Source organism: Narcine bancroftii, chromosome 4 (genome assembly GCF_036971445.1).
Source record: "Narcine bancroftii isolate sNarBan1 chromosome 4, sNarBan1.hap1, whole genome shotgun sequence".
Classification (NCBI taxonomy): Eukaryota; Metazoa; Chordata; class Chondrichthyes; order Torpediniformes; family Narcinidae; genus Narcine; species Narcine bancroftii.
The window spans coordinates 168840383-168862351 of NC_091472.1; the positions used below are offsets into that span (position 1 = coordinate 168840383).

A 21969-nucleotide genomic window follows, 5' to 3' on the forward strand; every position below is an offset into this window, starting at 1 on the left:
CCAGCAACCTCCATAACCATTCTAGCGGAGCTTAATCTGAAGATGAATGTGCTTTTACAGTGATCAATGACGTGATGTTACGTGAACCCCTTCATCAGCCATTTTCACAGTGGGTAGGCGGGATTCCGCGATCAAATGTGCAGGTATTTCCACACCATTCACATTTCTGGAGACCTGTGATACAATCAAATATAATGTGCGGGTGAAAAGAAGCAGAAGGGAACAGAGGCAAAGCTGGGGTTTATCACAAACTTCACAGGGTCATGTGTACCTGTTAAAGCATCATAATGCACTGTCAGAAATCATTTGTGTCACTGGGGAATAGCTGACCACCTGCATCTTCAGCAATTATGTAAATCGGAGAGTTGACAATAATGCGAGAATCATGGGTGCAACTTGGCCAGCTCGCATAGACATCTGCGAAGCTACAAACATTAGAGGGTGAAGGCTCAAATCGCTTAATGCTTATATTTTCAAGTGAGGATAAATGCTAATAATGGAAAGGTAAACCTTACCAGAAAATGTGGTCAACGACAGCTTGCAGAAAGATGGAGTGCCATCCTTTTCATTTGTAGTTGGATGCTGGATCATCCTATGGGGCAATGATGGGAATATGTATGCCATCTATAACCACCCCTTCTTTCAAATGCCTCCATAATCTCTTGAAGATGCTCTCCAGTCGGCAACCCTATGAAAAACGTGGCATGATGTACTTTCTCACCGCTGTGGCCACCTGTCTCAGTACAATGATACCAACACCAAAAAGCACGCTGATGGAACGATACTCTCCAGGAGTGGCATACCATCTTCCACATCTTTCTACTATTATGCACCCGTTCAAGATACTTCATTAAAAACAAGAGCTTTCTATGTCTGACTCTCAGCTCAGCCAATCTTTCCTCCTCAAACACTTCATAGGTTATGAGTAAGAGATAATTGAAATTATGCCACATGAGATCAGGAGTTCCCTGGCCTGTAAGACCAGTTTCTCTTTGCACCAACTTGCAAATAAAGAGGCTGATAAGACCTGATTATGTAGTGATGGATTCGTATAACTTCTGGACGTTGGAGACCAGCCATTGGATAGAATGAGATGGCATCACTTCCCCCTTTTGTGTGCTGTGTCATTCCGATTAGTGTCCCGGTTAGGGGTGGTCTCGTGTGAAAGGCCAAGCCCCCATACCTGTCCCAGGACATTGAACTGTTGATTTAGTGGAACACAAGTGTGAAAGGGGCTTTTGATTGTCCTCAGTTTGTCACATTTTGATTGCTACTGTTTCCATATTTAGAACTGCTACAGTATGGAAGGATTTAAATCCATTCTGGGGCGAAGAATATACTCTCCACCTGCCCATGGGCTTTCACACCCTCTCGTTTTATGTTATGGATGAAGACACAATTGGGTAAGTGAATTCTCTTGAGTTTTGAAGACTTTTCAAGGCAGTTCCAACTGCTTAACAGTTTCTAACAGCCCAGAAATAGAGGTTGAGATGTACACTGATGGTCACTATAGATTTTAGAGAGGAATTGGACTCTGTTGCTCAGTGCTGTTTCAATAGATACCTGCCAGCTATTTGTAGGGCAAAGGCAAAGAAATGGAAACAGGTAATTTATACATTTTCTTAACTTGGTTTAATTTGTTTCAAGTAAATGGGCTAAAAATTAACTATGTGCAGGTATCTATTCGTATCCAATGTAAATACAATAGTCCCAAATATAGTTACTTTGCTCTAATAAATGGTGGAGCTAAATATTCACACCCGTGTCATCCACTTCCTGTGCTTGTTCAATTGTGTTATTTTAGGATATTTATAGTCCTTCCTTGAAAATACTCTCTTGAATTATTATTATTATTCTCCCAGGAAATTTAATGAGCTGACTACTGGAAATAAGCTTTGATTTCAGTTATTCCTTTCAATTTCCAAACAGAATAAAGAAACCAGACAAAATATTGGTGTTCTGCAGACCCTGTCCCAATTATCTTTCAAAACATCACAATAAATCCTTCCAATGACAGCCAAGCGAAGTGAATCAGAGAAAAATTATGACACAGGCTGTTTGCCTTGAATGCCAATAATGCAAGGGTTGTCATGTCCATAATGTAAGGGTCACCTGTCTTCACTAAATGGATTTGGTGAGGTAAGAAACAGGAAATAAGACCTTATGATAACCTCCCTGTGTATAATTGAAACAGCTCCATTTGTCCTTATTAATCTGGGTAAACCAATCAAAATCAAAATACCATTTCCAAATAGTTTGGGAAATTGCCAGCTGATAGAAATAAATTACTATTTTCTTTTACTCAAAGGAGATTGACGATTACTTTTATGGATACAGAGCCTGGTTAGCTTAAATAATCCTTCTCCCTAACTGACAGCCCTGTAGAACACCCAAAATCTGCATTTCTCAAAGTTGGCAAGCTCTTGGAATACTTTGGAATGTCTCTTGCAAGCATTTTTAAAATTACCTTGTATACTTGTGTAAAAATCATATTTTCTAGACCATATTTTAATGTTAATTTTATGGGGTTGACTGTTACATGGATACTGTTTTTGAGGGTCTGAAATTCACACTAATGCATTTCGGTCGAATTGGCCTAACTGCTATCCATAGCTGTGTTTAAATCTGCGAACGGTAGGCAGACCAAGAGTTGTGTAAATGTACCATAATTTAAAGTTAACGAATTACTTACTCAGAAATGTGGTACAGGTTGTACCTCTTTAATTCAGTGATGTTGGGACCTGGCCATTGCTGGACCACAGAAAATGCTGGAAAACAAAAATTGACCCCTAAGGGAACACCCTGTATAAATATATCAAAGATAGAACAAAGCTTAAAACAGGAAATAATACTGTGGGGAGGCACAGTTAGCGTAATAGTTAAAACAATGCCTTTACAGCACCAGCTATCGGGACTGGGGTTCGAGGCCCGCACTGTCTGTAAGGAGTTTGTACTAATGCCGGTAGATTCAAATGTGTCGGACCATGGGACTTGCCAGACCATAGAGCGGCAAATAAGAGAGATACAAGGTGTATCAGCCTAGCTTATATACTCAGTAATAGCATAATATAATGTTAATGAATTTTGGCTGAGCTGTGTCCTACTCATGACTGTTTACATCTGTGAACAATAAGCAGACAAAGTGTTAAGGCTTTTGTAATGTTATGCTAAGTACCCTTTCAGGATACAGTAATTATAGCGAAGAAAATTCCGTATCTTTTGGCCAAAAGTAGCGTGAGGACTTTTAAATGAGTTTGACATTTACGCAAATATATACGGTATGAAATCATCCCAAACACTTAAAAAAAAATTGATAATAAATTTTAGCCAATGCAAATAATGAAAAATCTGGAACTTGCCCTGCTTTTATCTTCTTGAGGCAGTCAAATCTCCACTCAAATAAATGAGCTGGTAGATCCTGTGCCAGGTTTAAATTTCCACCAGCTCTGGGCGTTGAAGGCAGAATGTACTGAAATACTGACCAGATGGAATTTGTCATTAAGTTTGGAATGGATGAGTTTGGACACATAGGTACAGCATTTAAAAGTCATCTTTAGCCCAATGTTGAACGATAACATTGGTTAATGGAAGTACAACTTGTGGAAGTCAGGGACTGGACAATTAAAAAGAACCCCCTGCTGCTATGCGAAGCAAGGTTGAAGCTCTATTAGAAAGAAATGCCAGGTGATCAGAGGATTATGAATGTAGTACTGTTATGAAAGAATGGGAACAGGAATAAGACTAATTGCAAGCCTGTGAGTCAAATATCAGTAGTAGGGAAAGTATTGGAAAAAATTCTGAGGGACTGCTGTCATTTGCACTAGGAGATACAGAAATGAATCAGGTCAATTCAGTATGGATTTGTTAAAAGGACATCATATCTGAGTAATTCAAATGAATTTTTCCAACTGTTTTGAAAGGGGTGTTGTGTACACAGTGTCCCATGTGAACCAGGGTAATTTGAGACATAGGCATTGTTATTACTTGCTCAATTTAGTAGTTTTTTGGTTATAAATTGAACCTCAATAAAAGCAAGTTTTTAACCATTAAATATGCATGTTCCAATCTATGAACAATCTCCATTTAGATTGATTACTAATAATTTTACTTATTTGGGTGTTAAAAAACTAAGAGGCATAAAGATTTATTTAAAGTTAACTCTTTACCCTTAATTGACCATGTTAAACTATCGTTTACTAAATGGTCTCCGCCTGCCTCACACGACCGAGGCCGGGGCCGCCGTCTCCCCCTTGCTCCTGCCCGTATCGGGGCCGCCGCCGTCTACCCTTCGCCCGGACCGGGGCCGGGGCCGTTGCTGCTCTCCCTGTGCCTGGACTGGGGCCGCCGCCTCCCACTCCCTGCCCGGACCGGGGCCTCCGCCTGCCTCACTCGACCGAGGCCGGGGCCGCCGTCTCCCCTTTGCTCCTGCCTGTATCGGGGCCGCCGCCGTCTACCCTTCGCCCGGACCGGGGCCGGGGCCGCTGCTGCTCTCCCTGTGCCTGGACTGGGGCCGCCGCCTCCCACTCCCTGTCCGGACCGGGGCCTCCGCCTGCCTCACTCGACCGAGGCCGGGGCCGCCGTCTCCCCCTTGCTCCTGCCCGTATCGGGGCCGCCGCCGTCTACCCTTCGCCCGGACCGGGGCCGGGGCCGCTGCTGCTCTCCCTGTGCCTGGACTGGGGCCGCCGCCTCCCACTCCCTGCCCGGACCGGGGCCTCCGCCTGCCTCACTCGACCGAGGCCGGGGCCGCCGTCTCCCCCTTGCTCCTGCCCGTATCGGGGCCGCCGCTGTCTACCCTTCACCCCGACCGGGGCCGGGGCCGCTGCTGCTCTCCCTGTGCCTGGACTGGGGCCGCCGCCTCCCACTCCCTGTCCGGACCGGGGCCTCCGCCTGCCTCACTCGACCGAGGCCGGGGCCGCCGTCTCCCCGATACGGGCACACGAACCATGGGTGTAAAGGGTGGGGCCAGTACTGCGCGCACTGCACTCCACCTAAAAGCTCCTTTGCGCAGGCCCGAGGACAGGTCCACGTCCTCCCCCTCATCGTCCTCCCCCTCCACGTCCTCCCCCTCAAAAGATGCTCACAAACTCAAGCTAGCATGCTGGAACATCAGAACCATGCTAGACAAGGCTGACAGCCACCGACCTGAACGTCGGTCTGCCCTCATTGCACATGAACTCCTCAGACTTGACATCGACATAGCCGCTCTCAGTGAAGTCCGCCTGGCAGATGTAGGCAGCCTCCAAGAACGCGGCGCGGGCTACACACTCTACTGGTCTGGCAAGCCTTCGGATGAACGACGCCTATCTGGTGTAGGCTTCATGGTCAAGAGCTTCATTGCCTCCAAACTCGAAAACCTTCCGACAGGCCTCTCGGACCGAATCATGTCCATGCGACTCCCACTTCAAAACAAGCGTCACATCACCCTCATCAGTGTCTATGCTCCAACCCTCCAGGCGGAACCAGCAGAAAAGAACAAGTTCTACACCGACCTGCGCAACCTCATCCAACGTACCCCTACAGCCGACAAGGTTGTCATCCTGGGCGACTTCAACGCTCGCGTCGGCAAAGACTCAGAAACCTGGCCAGGAATCCTGGGCAAGCATGGCGTCGGCAAGTGCAACGACAATGGGCGCCTCCTGTTGGAGCTCTGCGCAGAACAGCGGCTTGTCATTACAAACACCCTTTTTCAGCAGAGGGACAGCCTTAAGACCACCTGGATGCATCCCCGATCCAAACACTGGCACCTCCTGGACTACATCCTGGTGCGAGAAAGTGACAAACAAGATGTGCTCCACACCAGGGTCATGCCTAGCGCGGAATGCCACACTGACCACCGGCTGGTTCGCTGCAAGCTCAACCTTCACTTCAAGCCAAAGCCCAGGAACAATAAAGCCCCCAGAAAGAGGTTCAATGTTGGAAAACTGCAGTCAGACGAAGCGAGAGGAAACTTCCAGGCAAACCTCAAAGCAAAGCTCGACGTTGCAACCCGCCTCACGGACCCGTCCCCTGAAACCCTCTGGGATCAGTTGAAGACTACCATACTGCAATCCACTGAAGAGGTACTGGGCTTCTCCTCCAGGAAAAACAAGGACTGGTTTGACGAAAACAGCCAGGAAATCCAGGAGCTGCTGGCAAAGAAGCGAGCTGCCCACCAGGCTCACCTTACAAAGCCGTCCTGTCCAGAGAAGAAACAAGCCTTCCGTCGCGCATGCAGCCATCTTCAGCGCAAACTCCGGGAGATCCAAAGTGAGTGGTGGACTAGCCTCGCCAAACGAACACAGCTCAGCGCGGACATTGGCGACTTCAGGGGTTTCTACGAGGCTCTAAAGGCTGTGTACGGCCCCTCACCCCAAGTCCAAAGCCCGCTGCGCAGCTCAGACGGCAAAGTCCTCCTCAGCGACAAGATCTCCATCCTCAACCGATGGTCAGAACACTTCCAATCTCTTTTCAGTGCCAACCGCTCAGTCCAAGATTCCGCCCTGCTCCAGCTCCCTCAACAGCCCCTAAGGCTAGAGCTGGATGAGGTTCCCACCCTGGATGAGACATATAAGGCAATCGAACAACTGAAAAGTGGCAAAGCAGCAGGTATGGATGGAATCCCCCCAGAAGTCTGGAAGGCTGGCGGCAAAACTCTGCATGCCAAACTGCATGAGTTTTTCAAGCTTTGTTGGGACCAAGGTAAACTGCCTCAGGATCTTCGTGATGCCACCATCATCACCCTGTACAAAAACAAAGGCGAGAAATCAGACTGCTCAAACTACAGGGGAATCACGTTGCTCTCCATTGCAGGCAAAATCTTCGCTAGGATTCTACTAAATAGAATAATACCTAGTGTCGCCGAGAATATTCTCCCAGAATCACAGTGCGGCTTTCGCGCAAACAGAGGAACCACTGACATGGTCTTTGCCCTCAGACAGCTCCAAGAAAAGTGCAGAGAACAAAACAAAGGACTCTACATCACCTTTGTTGACCTCACCAAAGCCTTTGACACCGTGAGCAGGAAAGGGCTTTGGCAAATACTAGAGCGCATCGGATGTCCCCCAAAGTTCCTCAACATGATTATCCAACTGCACGAAAACCAACAAGGTCGGGTCAGATACAGCAATGAGCTCTCTGAACCCTTCTCCATTAACAATGGCGTGAAGCAAGGCTGTGTTCTCGCACCAACCCTCTTTTCAATCTTCTTCAGCATGATGCTGAACCAAGCCATGAAAGACCCCAACAATGAAGACGCTGTTTACATCCGGTACCGCACGGATGGCAGTCTCTTCAATCTGAGGCGCCTGCAAGCTCACACCAAGACACAAGAGAAACTTGTCCGTGAACTACTCTTTGCAGATGATGCCGCTTTAGTTGCCCATTCAGAGCCAGCTCTTCAGCGCTTGACGTCCTGCTTTGCGGAAACTGCCAAAATGTTTGGCCTGGAAGTCAGCCTGAAGAAAACTGAGGTCCTCCATCAGCCAGCTCCCCACCATGACTACCAGCCCCCCCACATCTCCATCGGGCACACAAAACTCAAAACGGTCAACCAGTTTACCTATCTCGGCTGCACCATTTCATCAGATGCAAGGATCGACAATGAGATAGACAACAGACTCGCCAAGGCAAATAGCGCCTTTGGAAGACTACACAAAAGAGTCTGGAAAAACAACCAACTGAAAAACCTCACAAAGATAAGCGTATACAGAGCCGTTGTCATACCCACACTCCTGTTCGGCTCCGAATCATGGGTCCTCTACCGGCACCACCTGCGGCTCCTAGAGCGCTTCCACCAGCGTTGTGTCCGCTCCATCCTCAACATCCATTGGAGCGCTTACACCCCTAGCGTCGAAGTACTCGAGATGGCAGAGGTCGACAGCATCGAGTCCACGCTGCTGAAGATCCAGCTGCGCTGGATGGGTCACGTCTCCAGAATGGAGGACCATCGCCTTCCCAAGATCGTATTATATGGCGAGCTCTCCACTGGCCACCGTGACAGAGGTGCACCAAAGAAAAGGTACAAGGACTGCCTAAAGAAATCTCTTGGTGCCTGCCACATTGACCACCGCCAGTGGGCTGATAACGCCTCAAACCGTGCATCTTGGCGCCTCACAGTTTGGCGGGCAGCAACCTCCTTTGAAGAAGACCGCAGAGCCCACCTCACTGACAAAAGGCAAAGGAGGAAAAACCCAACACCCAACCCCAACCAACCAATTTTCCCTTGCAACCGCTGCAATCGTGTCTGCCTGTCCCGCATCGGACTTGTCAGCCACAAACGAGCCTGCAGCTGACGTGGACTTTTTACCCCCTCCATAAATCTTCGTCCGCGAAGCCAAGCCAAAGAAATGGTCTCTTTGTTTCTTATCATTGATTGATCAAATTAATGCAGTTAAAAATGACTATTTTTCCTAAATTCTTGTACCTATTTCAGGTAGTTCCAACCTTCATCCCTAAAATTTTTTTTAATATTAATGATTCTAGAATTTCTTCATATATATGGCAGAATAAGAACTTTAAGTTAAGTAATAAATATTTACAGATATCTAAAAATTTTAGATTGTACTATTGGGCAATTAATATTAAGTATATGATTTTCTGGATTTAGATGAAATTCGTTGTCCATGATGGGTGAGCCTTGAGCGCGGTGCAGGGGTTCTCCTTTGTTCCCCTTTGCGCTCACTAAATTGAATAAACAAATGATGAATCAAATCATTAAACATTCAATACGAATATGGTCTCAATTTTGTAAATTTTCTGGATTGAACAAATTTATCTTGTCAAGTCCTATTCTATCTATTTTTTTTCTTTCAACCATCTAGAATTGATCAAGCTTTTCTTTGATGGAATATGAAGGGAATAGTATTTTTTGCGATTTACTTGTGGATAACTGTCCTGTGTCTTTTTAGCAGTTGTCTCATAAATCTAATTTGCCTCGATCACATTTTTTTTCAGATTTCAACAGATTAGGAACTTTTTAAATGCCACTTGATCTACTTTTCTAATACCACATTAGGACTGGTTACCAATTAAAATATTATGTTTAAACCCTTTTCAGAAGAGTTTAATAGCAAACATTTATGATTTTATCATGAAAATGCATCCAGTGATTTCTGACATAATTAAGAATGAACGGAAAAGCGAACTTCAGATACATTTACCTTTAGAGAAAATTCTCAAATAAGTTAACACTTCTTCAATGTGTGTGCGACTCTCTTTGATACAGTTTAAGGTGGTTCATAGGGCCCAGATGTTCAAGGACAAGCTGGCTCATTATTACTCCTTTTTAAACCCAATCTGTGATGGATATCATTCTGAGGTGGATTCCCTGACACACATGTTTTGGTCTTGCCCTTCCCTGAAAAAAATGTTGGAAAGATATTTTTGATATTATTTCAGCAGTTTTGCTCATTGACCTACAACCTCATCCCATTACTGCACCAGTTTTGTTCTCTGCCCACTTATTTGGTTCAACTTGTTGATTCTTTTAATAGCCAGGGGATTCTTTCTATTTAAATGGAAAGACCCCAAACCACCTACTATGCTTCAATGGCTTGTTTAAATTTAGAAAATATTAGAGGTGGTGCTGTTGACCCTTCGGTTAAATTTGAAGAAACATGGAGTTCATTTAATCAACATTTTCATATGATGCAAGTTGATCTTTTCCGAATCTTTTTCACCATTTTTTGTGTGTGAGTGCAGAGTAGCAGAATTAACCACAAAATAATTGTTTAATGCTGAAACATGGTAGCTCAGCTTTTGTTTTGGTTCTTAGTTAGGGGGATATTTTTGTAATAAAATTTGATTCTTTTTCATGTTTGGACTTGGAAGGCTCAGTTTACATATGTGCTCGATATTTGTATATGCTAATCGTTGTTAATGCAATCCCGATCTCTTTTGTATAATTCATGTTTATTAATCTGGAACTTAAGAAAAAGATTTGAAATTGGCTTGGTGATCGGATGGTCAAGGGTTGCTTTTTAAATTACAAGCCCTTGAAAAGTGATGTTTTGCAGAGATTAGTACTGGGATCCTTGCTGCTTCTTTCTTTGGCTTGGCTTCGCGGACGAAGATTTATGGAGGGATAAAGTCCACGTCAGCTGCAGGCTCGTTTGTGGCTGACAAGTCTGATGCGGGACAGGCAGACATGGTTGCAGGGGAAAATTGGTTGGTTGGGATTGGGTGTTGGGTTTTTCCTCCTTTGTCTTTTGACAGTGAGGTGGGCTCTGCGGTCTTCTTCAAACGAGGTTGCTGCCTTCCGAACTGTGAGGCGCAAGATGCACGGTTTGAGGCGATATCAGCCCACTGGTGGTGGTCAATGTGGCAGGCACCAAGAGCTTTCTTTAGGCAGTCCTTGTAGTTCTTCTTTGGTGCACCTCTGTCTCGGTGGCCAGTGGAGAGCTCGCCATATAACACGATCTTGGGAAGGCGATGGTCCCCCATTCTGGAGACGTGACCTACCCAGCGCAGTTTGATCTTCAGCAGCGTGGATTCGATGCTGTCGGCCTCTGCCATCTCGAGTACTTCGATGTTGGAGATGAAGTCGCTCCAATGAATGTTGAGGATGGAGCGGAGACAACGCTGGTGGAAGCGTTCTAGGAGCCATAGGTGATGCCGGTAAAGGACCCATGATTCGGAGCCGAACAGGAGTGTGGGTATGACAACGGCTCTGTATACGCTAATCTTTGTGAGGTTTTTCAGTTGGTTGTTTTTCCAGACTCTTGTGTAGTCTTCCAAAGGCGCTATTTGCCTTGGTGAGTCTGTTGTCTATCTCGTTGTCGGTCCTTGCATCCGATGAAATGGTGCAGCCGAGATAGGTAAACTGGTTGACCGTTTTGAGTTTTGTGTGCCCTATGGAGATGTGGGAAGGGCTGGTAGTCATGGTGGGGAGCTGGCTGATGGAGGACCTCAGTTTTCTTCAGGCTGACTTCCAGGCCAAACATTTTGGCAGTTTCCGCAAAACAGGACGTCAAGTGCTGAAGAGCTGGCTCTGAATGGGCAACTAAAGCAGCATCGTCTGCAATGAGTAGTTCACGGACAATTTGCTCTTGTGTCTTGGTGTGAGCTTGCAGGCGCCTCAGATTGAAGAGACTGCCATCCGTGCGGTACCGGATGTTTCATCTACCTACGAACAATTTGGTTGTGACTGATTAACTTGTGAAGCACTCTTAAATAAACTATGCATACTTTTCCCCCCAAAATTTTATTCACAATAAAATTACATACAAAGGAAAATAGTGCAAAGTCTCTTTGCATTCTTAGTGTCATATTCATATGTACACTCCATTACTGTAAATTGTAATGGTAATCCTCTGATTTGTTCTGTAGCCCTGTTGTCACTTCCCCATATCCACCCACCCCCCCCCCCCACTCCATTGCTTGAGGGGCTTCTCTTTTTATTGGAGTTCTGTGAGTAAGTGTGCAAACTCTGCCATGGTTTTTGTCAGACGTTAAGTTGAATGTCATACTGACCCTGAGCCGAGTGAAGAATCGGGTCCATTAAAAGTGACAAGAGTCATTGACAGTGTTAAGTGACTGCATTGATTGTTGAGTCTGTGAAGCCTATGATCGATCACAGCAAGTCCTGAGGGTACAAACTTAAACCGAAGGAGAAAAAAAGTAGTGACTGTAAATTTGAATTCAAAAAGCAAAACTAAGTAATTATTATAGAGTTGAGGTCACACAGAGCAATGATTGTAAAGGAGGATGAGGGTGAAATGCTTGCATTGAGACTTTTCATTGAGGCTTTGGATGAATGCAAAGAGTCGACCTTTGATTCATTGTTCATTCAGGAATCTGATGGCAGAGGGGAAGAAGCTGTCCTTGTGCTGCTGAGTGCTCGTCTTCAGGCTCCTGTACCTTTTTCCCGATGGTAGCAGAATGAAGATGGCATAGCCTAGGTGGTGAGGGTTCTTGAGGAGAGAGGCTGCTTTCTTAAGACAACATCTCTTGTAGATGTCCTTGATGGATTGAAGGCTGAGTTCATAACCCTCTGGAGTCTTTTCCTGTCCTCTGCATTGGAATCTCCATACTGGTCAATGATGGAACCAGCTGGAATGCTCTCCACAGTACACCTGTAGAAATTTTGGTGACATACCAAATCTCAAGCTACTCAAAGTATAGCCACTGGCGAGCCTTCTTCCTGATTACATTGATGTGGAGGCCCCAGGACAGATCCCCAGGAATTTTATGTTGTTGTCCTTCTCCACTGCTGAGCCCTCGATGAGGACTGGTTCATGTTCTCCAGATTTCCTCCTGAAGTCCACAATTTGTTTGGTTATGGAAAGAATATCTTTTTCTATACAAGATAAGATGTCTTTTTATGAGTTAAAGTCGACCCCATTTATTGATTATATACAATTTAAATAAGTTTGAATTAATCTTTTTTTTATTATATATTTTTTCTATATATATGTTTTCTTTTTTCTTTTTTTCTTTTTTTTAGTTTTTTTATTAGTTGGTTTTTTTTCGTTTAAGTTCTTTTTGTTTTTGTTTTTTCATATATTCTTATATAATTTTTTTGGATTAATAATTAATAATTAATTTTTTTTTTGTTTTATATATATATATATATCGATCTTTTTTTAAAGATGTGTATATTTTTTTTATTATACTAATAGTATTAATTCTTCACTCTTTATTGTGGGGGTGGGGAGGGGGGTTTAGGGGTTAAAAATAATTTTTTTTTAGTCTTAGTCTTTAGTTGTTAGGGGGAGATGCCGAGATTGGTATTGTATTAACTATGTTACTTTATACTTGTATTACTTTAATTTGTATTTTTTTCTGTAGGTGAATTACTTACTTTCTTTATATGTTAAAATTAATAAATAAAGTTTCGAAAAAAAAAAATACATTGATGTGGAGGCCCCAGGACAGATCCCCAGGAATTTTATGTTGTTGTCCTTCTCCACTGCTGAGCCCTCGATGAGGACTGGTTCATGTTCTCCAGATTTCCTCCTGAAGTCCACAATAACGATGATTGCAGGGTTGTTGTTGTGACACCACTCATCAAACTAATCCATCCCCTTTCTGTACGCTTCCTCATCGGTGTTTGTGATTTTGACGCCAACAGTGGTGTCATCAACAAATTTTGGATAGCATTTGAAGTGTTGGGCCTAGCCATACAGTCATGGGCGTAGAGTAAGTAGAACAGTGGGCTAAACACACATCCTTGATTTCCAGTGAGGAGGAGACCTTGTTTCCAATTCGTACTGACTGTGTTCTTCCAATGAGGAATTCGAGGAGCAGTATACAATGAATCTTAAAGCAGACGTGTCTTTGACATGTGAGAGGGGACTGGTGCAAACCCATGCAATTAAATGGAGAATGTGCAAACTCCACACAGTTTGCACTTGTTATAGTAGCCGATTGCATCAGTAGACTAACCCTGCTCAGAGGAGGCTGGTTGAAAGATTTGAGAACAGACAGGAGAAATGAACATACATCATGATTCTGTTTAAGCAAGCCTCTGGAACTGTATAAGGAGATGTTTCAAGGATGTGTATGTGGCCATCAAGGGCTCAAAGCTCCCATGACCACAGATGATGTGAAAAGACAAGGTTGGAAAAAATGAGGACACAGCAAGTTCATTGCAAAGGAATTACAAAGAAAAATTGAGCATTTCATGTGGAAAATGTATGAAGGCAGTGTAGTGTTCTCACTATGTGAGTGTGGAGAAGAACGACACACACACCAAATCCTTGAAGTCGAGACTGGTTTATTGCACTGGCCATGAAGCTTATATGGGCCCCAGGTGCTGATGTCAGAGCCCAGCATCATCAGAGCACCGGCTTGGGATTGGCCGGTGTCCCTGCCACAATTCCCCATCCTCCCACCATGTAGAAGGTCACATGGGACGATGGCCAGTGTCAACCCCAGGTCTGAGTGGTTTCTGTGTTCATCGGCCATTTTGTGGGTTGTTCTGCGTTTCCATGCTTGGGCCCTCCACCCCCCAGATCCAGCGATTGGGCTAATGTCTATAGCCTTTGGTGGTCTGCCCTGTGTCGTGGGGAAGGAGTGGAGACCGACTCATTACTGTCCAGATATGCCAGTTTCAGGTGATTGACAGTAAAAGTCTTCTCCTTACAACTGATATAAAGGATAAAGGTGGAGTCATTGTCCCTGATGACCCTGTAGGACCCCTCATTGGGTTGTTGTAGGGGCATCCGGAGTGCTCTGTTTCTCATGAATATGTACTGAAAAGTCTTTAAGTCCCTGGAGATGTTACATTTGGGCTGGCCATGTGGTGGGGGTTGCCACGGGACCAGGGATCCCAGTTTTCACCGCAATTTCTCGAGGGTCACTGCTGGGTCTTCCGGGTGTTTATCAGGGGGCAGGAACTCTCCAGGAATGAACAAAGACACGCTGTAGAGCATCTCCACCACCAAGGGATTGAAATCCTCCTCCAGCTTGGTATGAATCCCCAGCAGGATCCAAGGCATTTCGTCCAACCACTTGGGACCCTTGAGCTGGGTCATCAAGGCTGCCTTGCAGTGCTCGTGAAACTGCTCCAATTGCCCTGAGCGTGATGCATTGTGGTGTGGTGGAGCTTTGTCCCCAGGAAGTTAGCCAGCACTGCCCAGAGATGAATTGTGTTCCCTGTCTGAGGTTAAGTGCTCTAGGACCCTGAATCTGGACACCCATGTCTCGATGAGTGCTCTAGTGCATGTTTCTGTGGTGATATCAATCAGCAGTACTTTCTCAGGCCATCTCGTGGAGTGGCGAACCATGGTCGAGAGGTATCTCGCTCCATGGGAAACTGGTAACAGGTCCATTATGTCACTATGTATGTGGTTGAACCTGTGCTGTGCTGGTCCAAAGGTCTTTGTGGATGCCCTTGTGTGAAGCTGCACTTTGGAGGACTGACACTTCATGCAAGTTTTGACCCACTGGTTGGCCTGCTAACAGAGGCTCTACCAGACAAGCCTACTAGCCACCTTCTTGTCCATGGCTCAGATTGCAGGATGCACCAGGTTATGGATGCCATTGAGAACCTGGCACCTCCATGCAGCGAGAGTTGATGGTAGAGACCCTGCATAGCAGTATCAGGTTACCTGAGCTGACGGGGACATCTTCCACCCTGAGGCCAGAGATGGCTATTCTATGTGCAGGGATCTCAGGGTCCTAATGCTGCGCTTTGGTGAGGGCCACGTAGTTGACACCCTGGGACAGGGCATGTACCGACACAATTGGAGATCCTGATAGGGTATTGACTACCATGTTGCTTTTCTCTGCGATGTGCTGTATGTCTGTGGTAAATTCGGGCATGTAGGATGAGTGTCTCTGTTGGGCTGACCATGGGTCTGATACCTTATGGAAGGCAAAGGTCAGTGGCTTGTGGCCAGTGAAGACCTTGAATTGCCGACCTTCCACAAAGTTATAGAAATGTCTTATCGCCAGGTACAATGCCAACAGCTCTTAGTCGAAAGCTCTGTATTTGAGCTCTGGGGTGTGGAAGTGCCTGCTGATAAAGGCCAGGCCTTCAATAAGCTGTTCCAGTACACCCCCTGCCATTGTGCTGGAGATGTTGAGTGTCAGGGCGGTAGGTGCCTCCAGTCTGGGGTGGACCAAGAGGGTGGTGTTCTGGAATGCCTTTGAAGACTCATCATCCCAGATAATGTCCTTTGATTTGCTCAAAATTAGCACGAAGAAGGGGTGCATGATGCATGCCGCTGCCAGTATGAACCTGTGGTAAAGGTTTATCATACCAGTGAATTCCTGTAGCTTTTATTGTGCATGGCTTGATGAAGTGCCTGACTGCCTTGACCTTTTCAGGGAGGGGTGTAACCCCATATCTGTTTATGCTGTGCCCAAGGAAGTCCATGGTGTCTAGACTGATTTGGCAATTTGCGGGCTTGATCATCAGCCTGAACTCACTCAACCAGGTGTACAGTTGTCACAGGTGGGCGGCGTGGTCTTTGCAGCTGCAGCTGGCAATGAGGTTATCATCCAAATAGATGAACGCAAATGGGAGGTCCTGGCACACTGCGTCCATCAGCTGCTGGAAAGTTTGTGCTGCATTCTTTAGACTGAAGAATATGTGAAGGAATTGAAAAAAACAAAAAGGGGTTATAATTGTGGTCTTTGGACATTTTGTGGGTGAACTGGGGTTTGGTGGTATTCCCGGATGAGTTCCTTCTTGGAAAACACCCATGCCCTATGCAGGTTGGTGACGAAGTCTTGGATGTGGAGAACAGGATATCTGTTGGGCATGGTAGCCTTGTTGAGGTGGTGATGGTCGCCATGTGGTCTCCACCCACCTCCCTTGCTGTTTTTGGCACCATGTAGAGGGGGGAGGCCCAGGGACTGTCGGAGGACTGCGTAAACCCCAACTTTTCCATTTTCTTAAATTCCTCCTTCGCTCGGGTGGGAGTTGGCATGCCCTGGTGTGGCACGGGGGGCCCTCGGTCAAAATGTGGTGCCTTGCCCCATGCTTTGGCTCGGCCATGGAGAACTGTGGCTCCACTATTGAGGGGAACTCCACCAGGGAGCGAATTCATTGTCTGAAAGTATTTATAGAATTCAGGTGGGGTCTGGTATTTTGAGGTCGACAAGCAGCTAGTGGGCCTGAAGGAAGTTGGCCCCGAGGAATGGTTGCACCGCTGAGGGTGAAGGTCCATGTGAAGCGGCTGTTGCCGAACCGAAGGGGGATAGTGTGGGTCCTGAAAGTCCGAATGGAGGAGCTGTTGGCTGCCCTCAGTGATGGGCTCTGCTTGCCATTGTGGGTGTCGAGGCCTGCGGGGGCTAGGACACTTATCTCGGCGTCAGTGTTGACCAGGAAACGCTGGCCTGACAAGGAGTCCTAGTCATGGAGGAGGCTATCGCATGGGCTGACTGCTGCAGTCATCATCAATGACGGTTGGCCAGGGCATTTCCTGGAAACCTATAGGATGAGCAGCATCGATGGGCATCCGCACTCTATTGCTGATAATAGTAGCAGAACTGTTCTGGGGTATTAATTTGCCTGTCCACTGGTCTTAGACTCACAGACAGTTGTTCATGGGACTTGCTGATGTGGACTACAATGACACTGGTGTCCTTCTTCGCTCCCCAGAGCATGTCCGCCTGGGCCGCAACTGTGTGAGGGTCGCTGAAGTCCTCGTCTGTGAACAAGAGTCAGATATCCTTGGGCAGCTGCTCCAGAAAGATCTGGTCAAAGAGCATGCAAGGCTTGTGGCGCTTGGTTAGATCAAGCATTTCACTCATTAGGGCAGATAGGGCTCTATCCCCCAATCCGTCCATATGCACCAATTGGGTGGCGTGCTCATGCCGGGAGAGCCCGAAAGTGTGGGTTAACAGCTCTTTCTGGGCCGCATATTTGCCTTGCACCGGAGGTTGCCATGGGAAATCTACGACCTTTGCCACTGTATCAGGAGGGCGCTCATGATGTAAAAGTAGCGGGTGTCGCGCGGTGATGTGTTGAAGCTGGAACTGAACCTTGGTCTGCTCGAACCACACAAATGGCCGCGTGGATGCTCACTGGCTCCACTTGATCTGTCATCTTTGGGTCCAACTGCTGGTTCGACCTATTGGGGTCACCAATGTTGCGTGTGTGCTACGTGAGCGTGGAGAAGAGCGACACGCACATCAAAGCCTTGGGAAGTGAGATTGGTTTATTTCACTGGCCATTGTGCTTATATGGGCCCCAGGTGCTGACGTCAGGGCCCTGTGTCTTTGGAATGCCGGCCTGGAGATTGGCTGGTGCTCCTGCCACAGTTCCCCATCTTCCTACTGTGTGGGAGGTCACCAGGGCTGTGCGGTGTCTGCCCCAGGCCCACACGGTCGTTGCCTTCATCGGCCATTTTGTGAGCTGGTCTGCATCTCTCTGCATGGGCCGCTACAGCAGTACCAATTTGCCTCTCAGCCTGGATGTGAACAAATGCAGGTACTGAACACCAGCAGGTGTGGCGGGATTGTAGAACAAAATCTTGTTAAGCACCACCTGAGAACATGGGATGGAAGACTTTCAGATCAAAATGGAGAGTAATAAAGCATGGGTTTGGGCACAATGGGGTGCACAGAAGATGTATCATTGCCACATACTGGCCTCCTGAATAAATGATATTAGATCATGGTTCACAGATTTTTTCAATCTGAACAATTAGCATAAAGCAATGGAATAAAACACCAGTTTACTTTTCTTCATCGAGTTTCCTATGGAGAAAGTTTAGCTCACTCTGTTAAGGAGGTATTGAGTAAACAGGTTATGCAAGGTCAATAAAACAATACTATGAAACACAGACCTGCAATATATCACCTTACCACAGCAATATACCTCCTGCTAAAATGTCAACAAATAGAGTGTGCAGCACATCCAACTCGATTTGGAAGAGAAAGTGGAAGAGAGGTAGTTAAGACTGAGGAACCATCATGGCACAGTTTTCAAGGGGAGGTTTATTTTGCGCTGAGTCTTCAGATTTATTGTCAGAGTAAATACATGACATCATATACAACCCCTGAGATTCTACTTCCTGCAGGGGGTTGAATGACTACTTATTGGTAGTGCAAAAAATTGTACTCAATAAGATATGCATGCAGCCATCTTCAGCGCAAACTCCGGGAGATCCAAAATGAGTGGTGGACTAGCCTCGCTAAACGAACCCAGCTCAGTGCGGACATTGGCGACTTTAGGGGTATCTACGAGGCTCTAAAGGCTGTGTACAGCCCCTCACCCCAAGTCCAAAGCCCGCTGCGCAGCTCAGACGGCAAAGTCCTCCTCAGCGACAAGAACTCCATCCTCAACCGATGGTCAGAACACTTCCAATCTCTTTTCAGTGCCAACCGCTCAGTCCAAGATTCCGCCCTGCTCCAGTTCCCTCAACAGCCCCTAAGGCTAGAGCTGGATGAGGTCCTCACCCTGGATGAGACATATAAGGCAATCGAACAACTGAAAAGTGGCAAAGCTGCAGGTATGGATGGAATACCCCCAGAGGTCCGGAAGGCTGGCGGCAAAACTCTGCATGCCAAACTGCATGAGTTTTTCAAGCTTTGTTGGGACCAAGGAAAACTGCCTCAGGACCTTCGTGATGCCACCATCATCACCCTGTACAAAAACAAAGGCGAGAAATCAGACTGCTCAAACTACAGGGGAATCACGCTGCTCTCCATTGCAGGCAAAATCTTCGCTAGGATTCTACTAAATAGAATAATACCTAGTGTCGCCGAGAATATTCTCCCAGAATCACAGTGCGGCTTTCGCGCAAACAGAGGAACTACTGACATGGTCTTTGCCCTCAGACAGCTCCAAGAAAAGTGCAGAGAACAAAACAAAGGACTCTACATCACCTTTGTTGACCTCACCAAAGCCTTCGACACTGTGAGCAGGAAAGGGCTTTGGCAAATACTAGAGCGCATCGGATGTCCCCCAAAGTTCCTCAACATGATTATCCAACTGCACGAAAAACAACAAGGTCGGGTCAGATACAGCAATGAGCTCTCTGAACCCTTCTCCATTAACAATGGCGTGAAGCAAGGCTGTGTTCTCGTACCAACCCTCTTTTCAATCTTCTTCAGCATGATGCTGAACCAAGCCATGAAAGACCCCAACAATGAAGACGCTGTTTACATCTGGTACCGCACGGATGGCAGTCTCTTCAATCTGAGGCGCCTGCAAGCTCACACCAAGACACAAGAGAAACTTGTCCGTGAACTACTCATTGCAGACGATGCCGCTTTAGTTGCCCATTCAGAGCCAGCTCTTCAGCGCTTGACGTCCTGCTTTGCGGAAATTGTCAAAATGTTTGGTCTGGAAGTCAGCCTGAAGAAAACTGAGGTCCTCCATCAGCCAGCTCCCCACCATGACTACCAGCCCCCCCACATCTCCATCGGGCACACAAAACTCAAAACGGTCAACCAGTTTACCTATCTCGGCTGCACCATTTCATCAGATGCAAGAGTCGACAATGAGATAGACAACAGATTCGCCAAGGCAAATAGCGCCTTTGGAAGACTACTCAAAAGAGTCTGGAAAAACATCTTTGTGAGGTTTTTCAGTTGGTTAAGCGTATACAGAGCCATTATCGTACCCACACTCCTTTTCGGCTCCGAATCATGGGTCCTCTACCGGCATCACCTACGGCTCCTAGAACGCTTCCACCAGCATTGTCTCTGCTCCATCCTCAACATCCATTGGAGCGCTTTCATCCCTAACGTCGAAGTACTCGAGATGGCAGAGGTCGACAGCATTGAGTCCACGCTGCTGAAGATCCAGCTGCGCTGGGTGGGTCACGCCTCCAGAATGGAGGACCATCGCCTTCCCAAGATCGTGTTATATGGCGAGCTCTCCACTGGCCACCGTGTCAGAGGTGCACCAAAGAAAAGGTACAAGGACTGCCTAAAGAAATCTCTTGGTGCCTACCACATTGACCACCGCCAGTGGGCTGATATCGCCTCAAACTGTGCATCTTGGCGCCTCACAGTTTGGCGGGCAGCAACCTCCTTTGAAGAAGACCGCAGAGCCCACCTCACTGACAAAAGGCAAAGGAGGAAAAACCCAACACCCAACCCCAACCAACCAATTTTCCCCTGCAGCCGCTGCCACCGTGTCTGCCTATCCCGCATCGGACTTGTCAGCCACAAACGAGCCTGCAGCTGACGTGGACTTTTACCCCCTCCATAAATCTTCGTCCGCGAAGCGAAGCCAAAGAAGACAGAGAGGAAAAAAATCAATCAAGTGAAAAATTATAGTAAGGGTCCCTGATTGAGTTTGTCATTGAGGAGTCTGATGGTGGAGGGGTAGTAGCTGTTTCTGAACCTGGTGGTGTGAGTCTTGTGCCACCTCTACCCCTTTTCAGATGAAAGCAGTGAGATCAGAGCGTGTGCTGGGTGGTATGTTGCTCTCCAATGGCAGCATTCTCTGTACATGTTCTCGATGGTGAGGAAGATTTTGCCTGTGATGTCCTGGACTGTGTCCACTACCTTTTTCAGGACCTTCTACTCAAGGGTATTGGTGTCCCCGAACCAGACCGTGACGTAGCCAGTCAGAATATTTTCCACCACTCATCTGTAGAAATTTTCCAGGGTTTCTGATGTCATGCCAAATCTCCACAACCACCTGAGGAAGTAGAGGCGCTAACATGTTTTCTTCATGATGCCATTAGTGTGTTGGGTGCAGGAAAGATCCTCTGAGATTGTGACTCCCAAGAACTTAGATATGCTCCCCCTCTCCACCTCTGATCCCCCAGTGATCACTGGATCGTAGACCTCTTGTTTTCCCTTCCTGAAGTCAACAATCAGCTCCTTGGATTTGGTGACATTGAGTGCGAGGTGGTTATAGTTGCACCATTTAGCCAAGTTTTCAATTGTATGCTGACTCATCGCCCCTTATACAAACTACTACCAAACTTCCTAATAGTTTGGAGACAAGGAAGGGGGGCTTTGAGGAAATAGTGGAGGTGTAAGGGTTCTGGAATTATTTTGTGAAAATTGGGAAGAAATTCCATTAAGTCCACTTTGACCATTTAATTGTAGTTAATGGTTTCTGGTAAAACAGCAGAAAAGGCTGCAAAATTAAAGATGTTCTGAAATGAGCCTTACTAATGATCGAGTATTTCACACCTCATACCTCACTCCTCGACTCCAATGGACTCCAGCTTCATTGATAGGCCTACAGTACAGTACATTGTTAAAAGCCTTATTAAAGTCCAGGTAGGTGACATCAAAAAAATCTACTCTTTCATCAATCCTCCTGGTTTACCTCCTCTGAATATTTGATCAACTGAGTCAGATAGTACCTTAATCTATGCCTCTTCTAATCAAAATTGATCAAGTCCCACAGAATTAATTCCAATAATTTGCTCATCATGAAAGATTAACTGATCATTTATAACTATCTCTAATTATGCATTCTCTCTTTAGAAGTATCAGTGAAGTGTTAACCACAGCTGTAGCCAGTCTGGGCTGAAAAACTGCTATCAAATGTCCATTGAAATTGTGGATCTGGCATAATAAGTGTCGAGCTCGTCGAAAGAACCAAAGACTTGTTGATCCAAACCA

The 21969-nt window shown here is 46.3% G+C and overlaps 1 protein-coding gene across 1 annotated transcript in view; it reads left to right on the forward strand.

Annotated features, from left to right (window-relative positions):
- LOC138761191 (rasGAP-activating-like protein 1) overlaps positions 1 to 21969 on the forward strand; it is a 325463-nt gene that overhangs the window by 19280 nt on the left and 284214 nt on the right. Inside the window, exon 3 of the mRNA XM_069932922.1 lies at positions 1290 to 1403. Within this exon, the coding sequence (XP_069789023.1) occupies positions 1290 to 1403 (114 nt within the window). The remainder of the gene's footprint in view (positions 1 to 1289; positions 1404 to 21969) is intronic.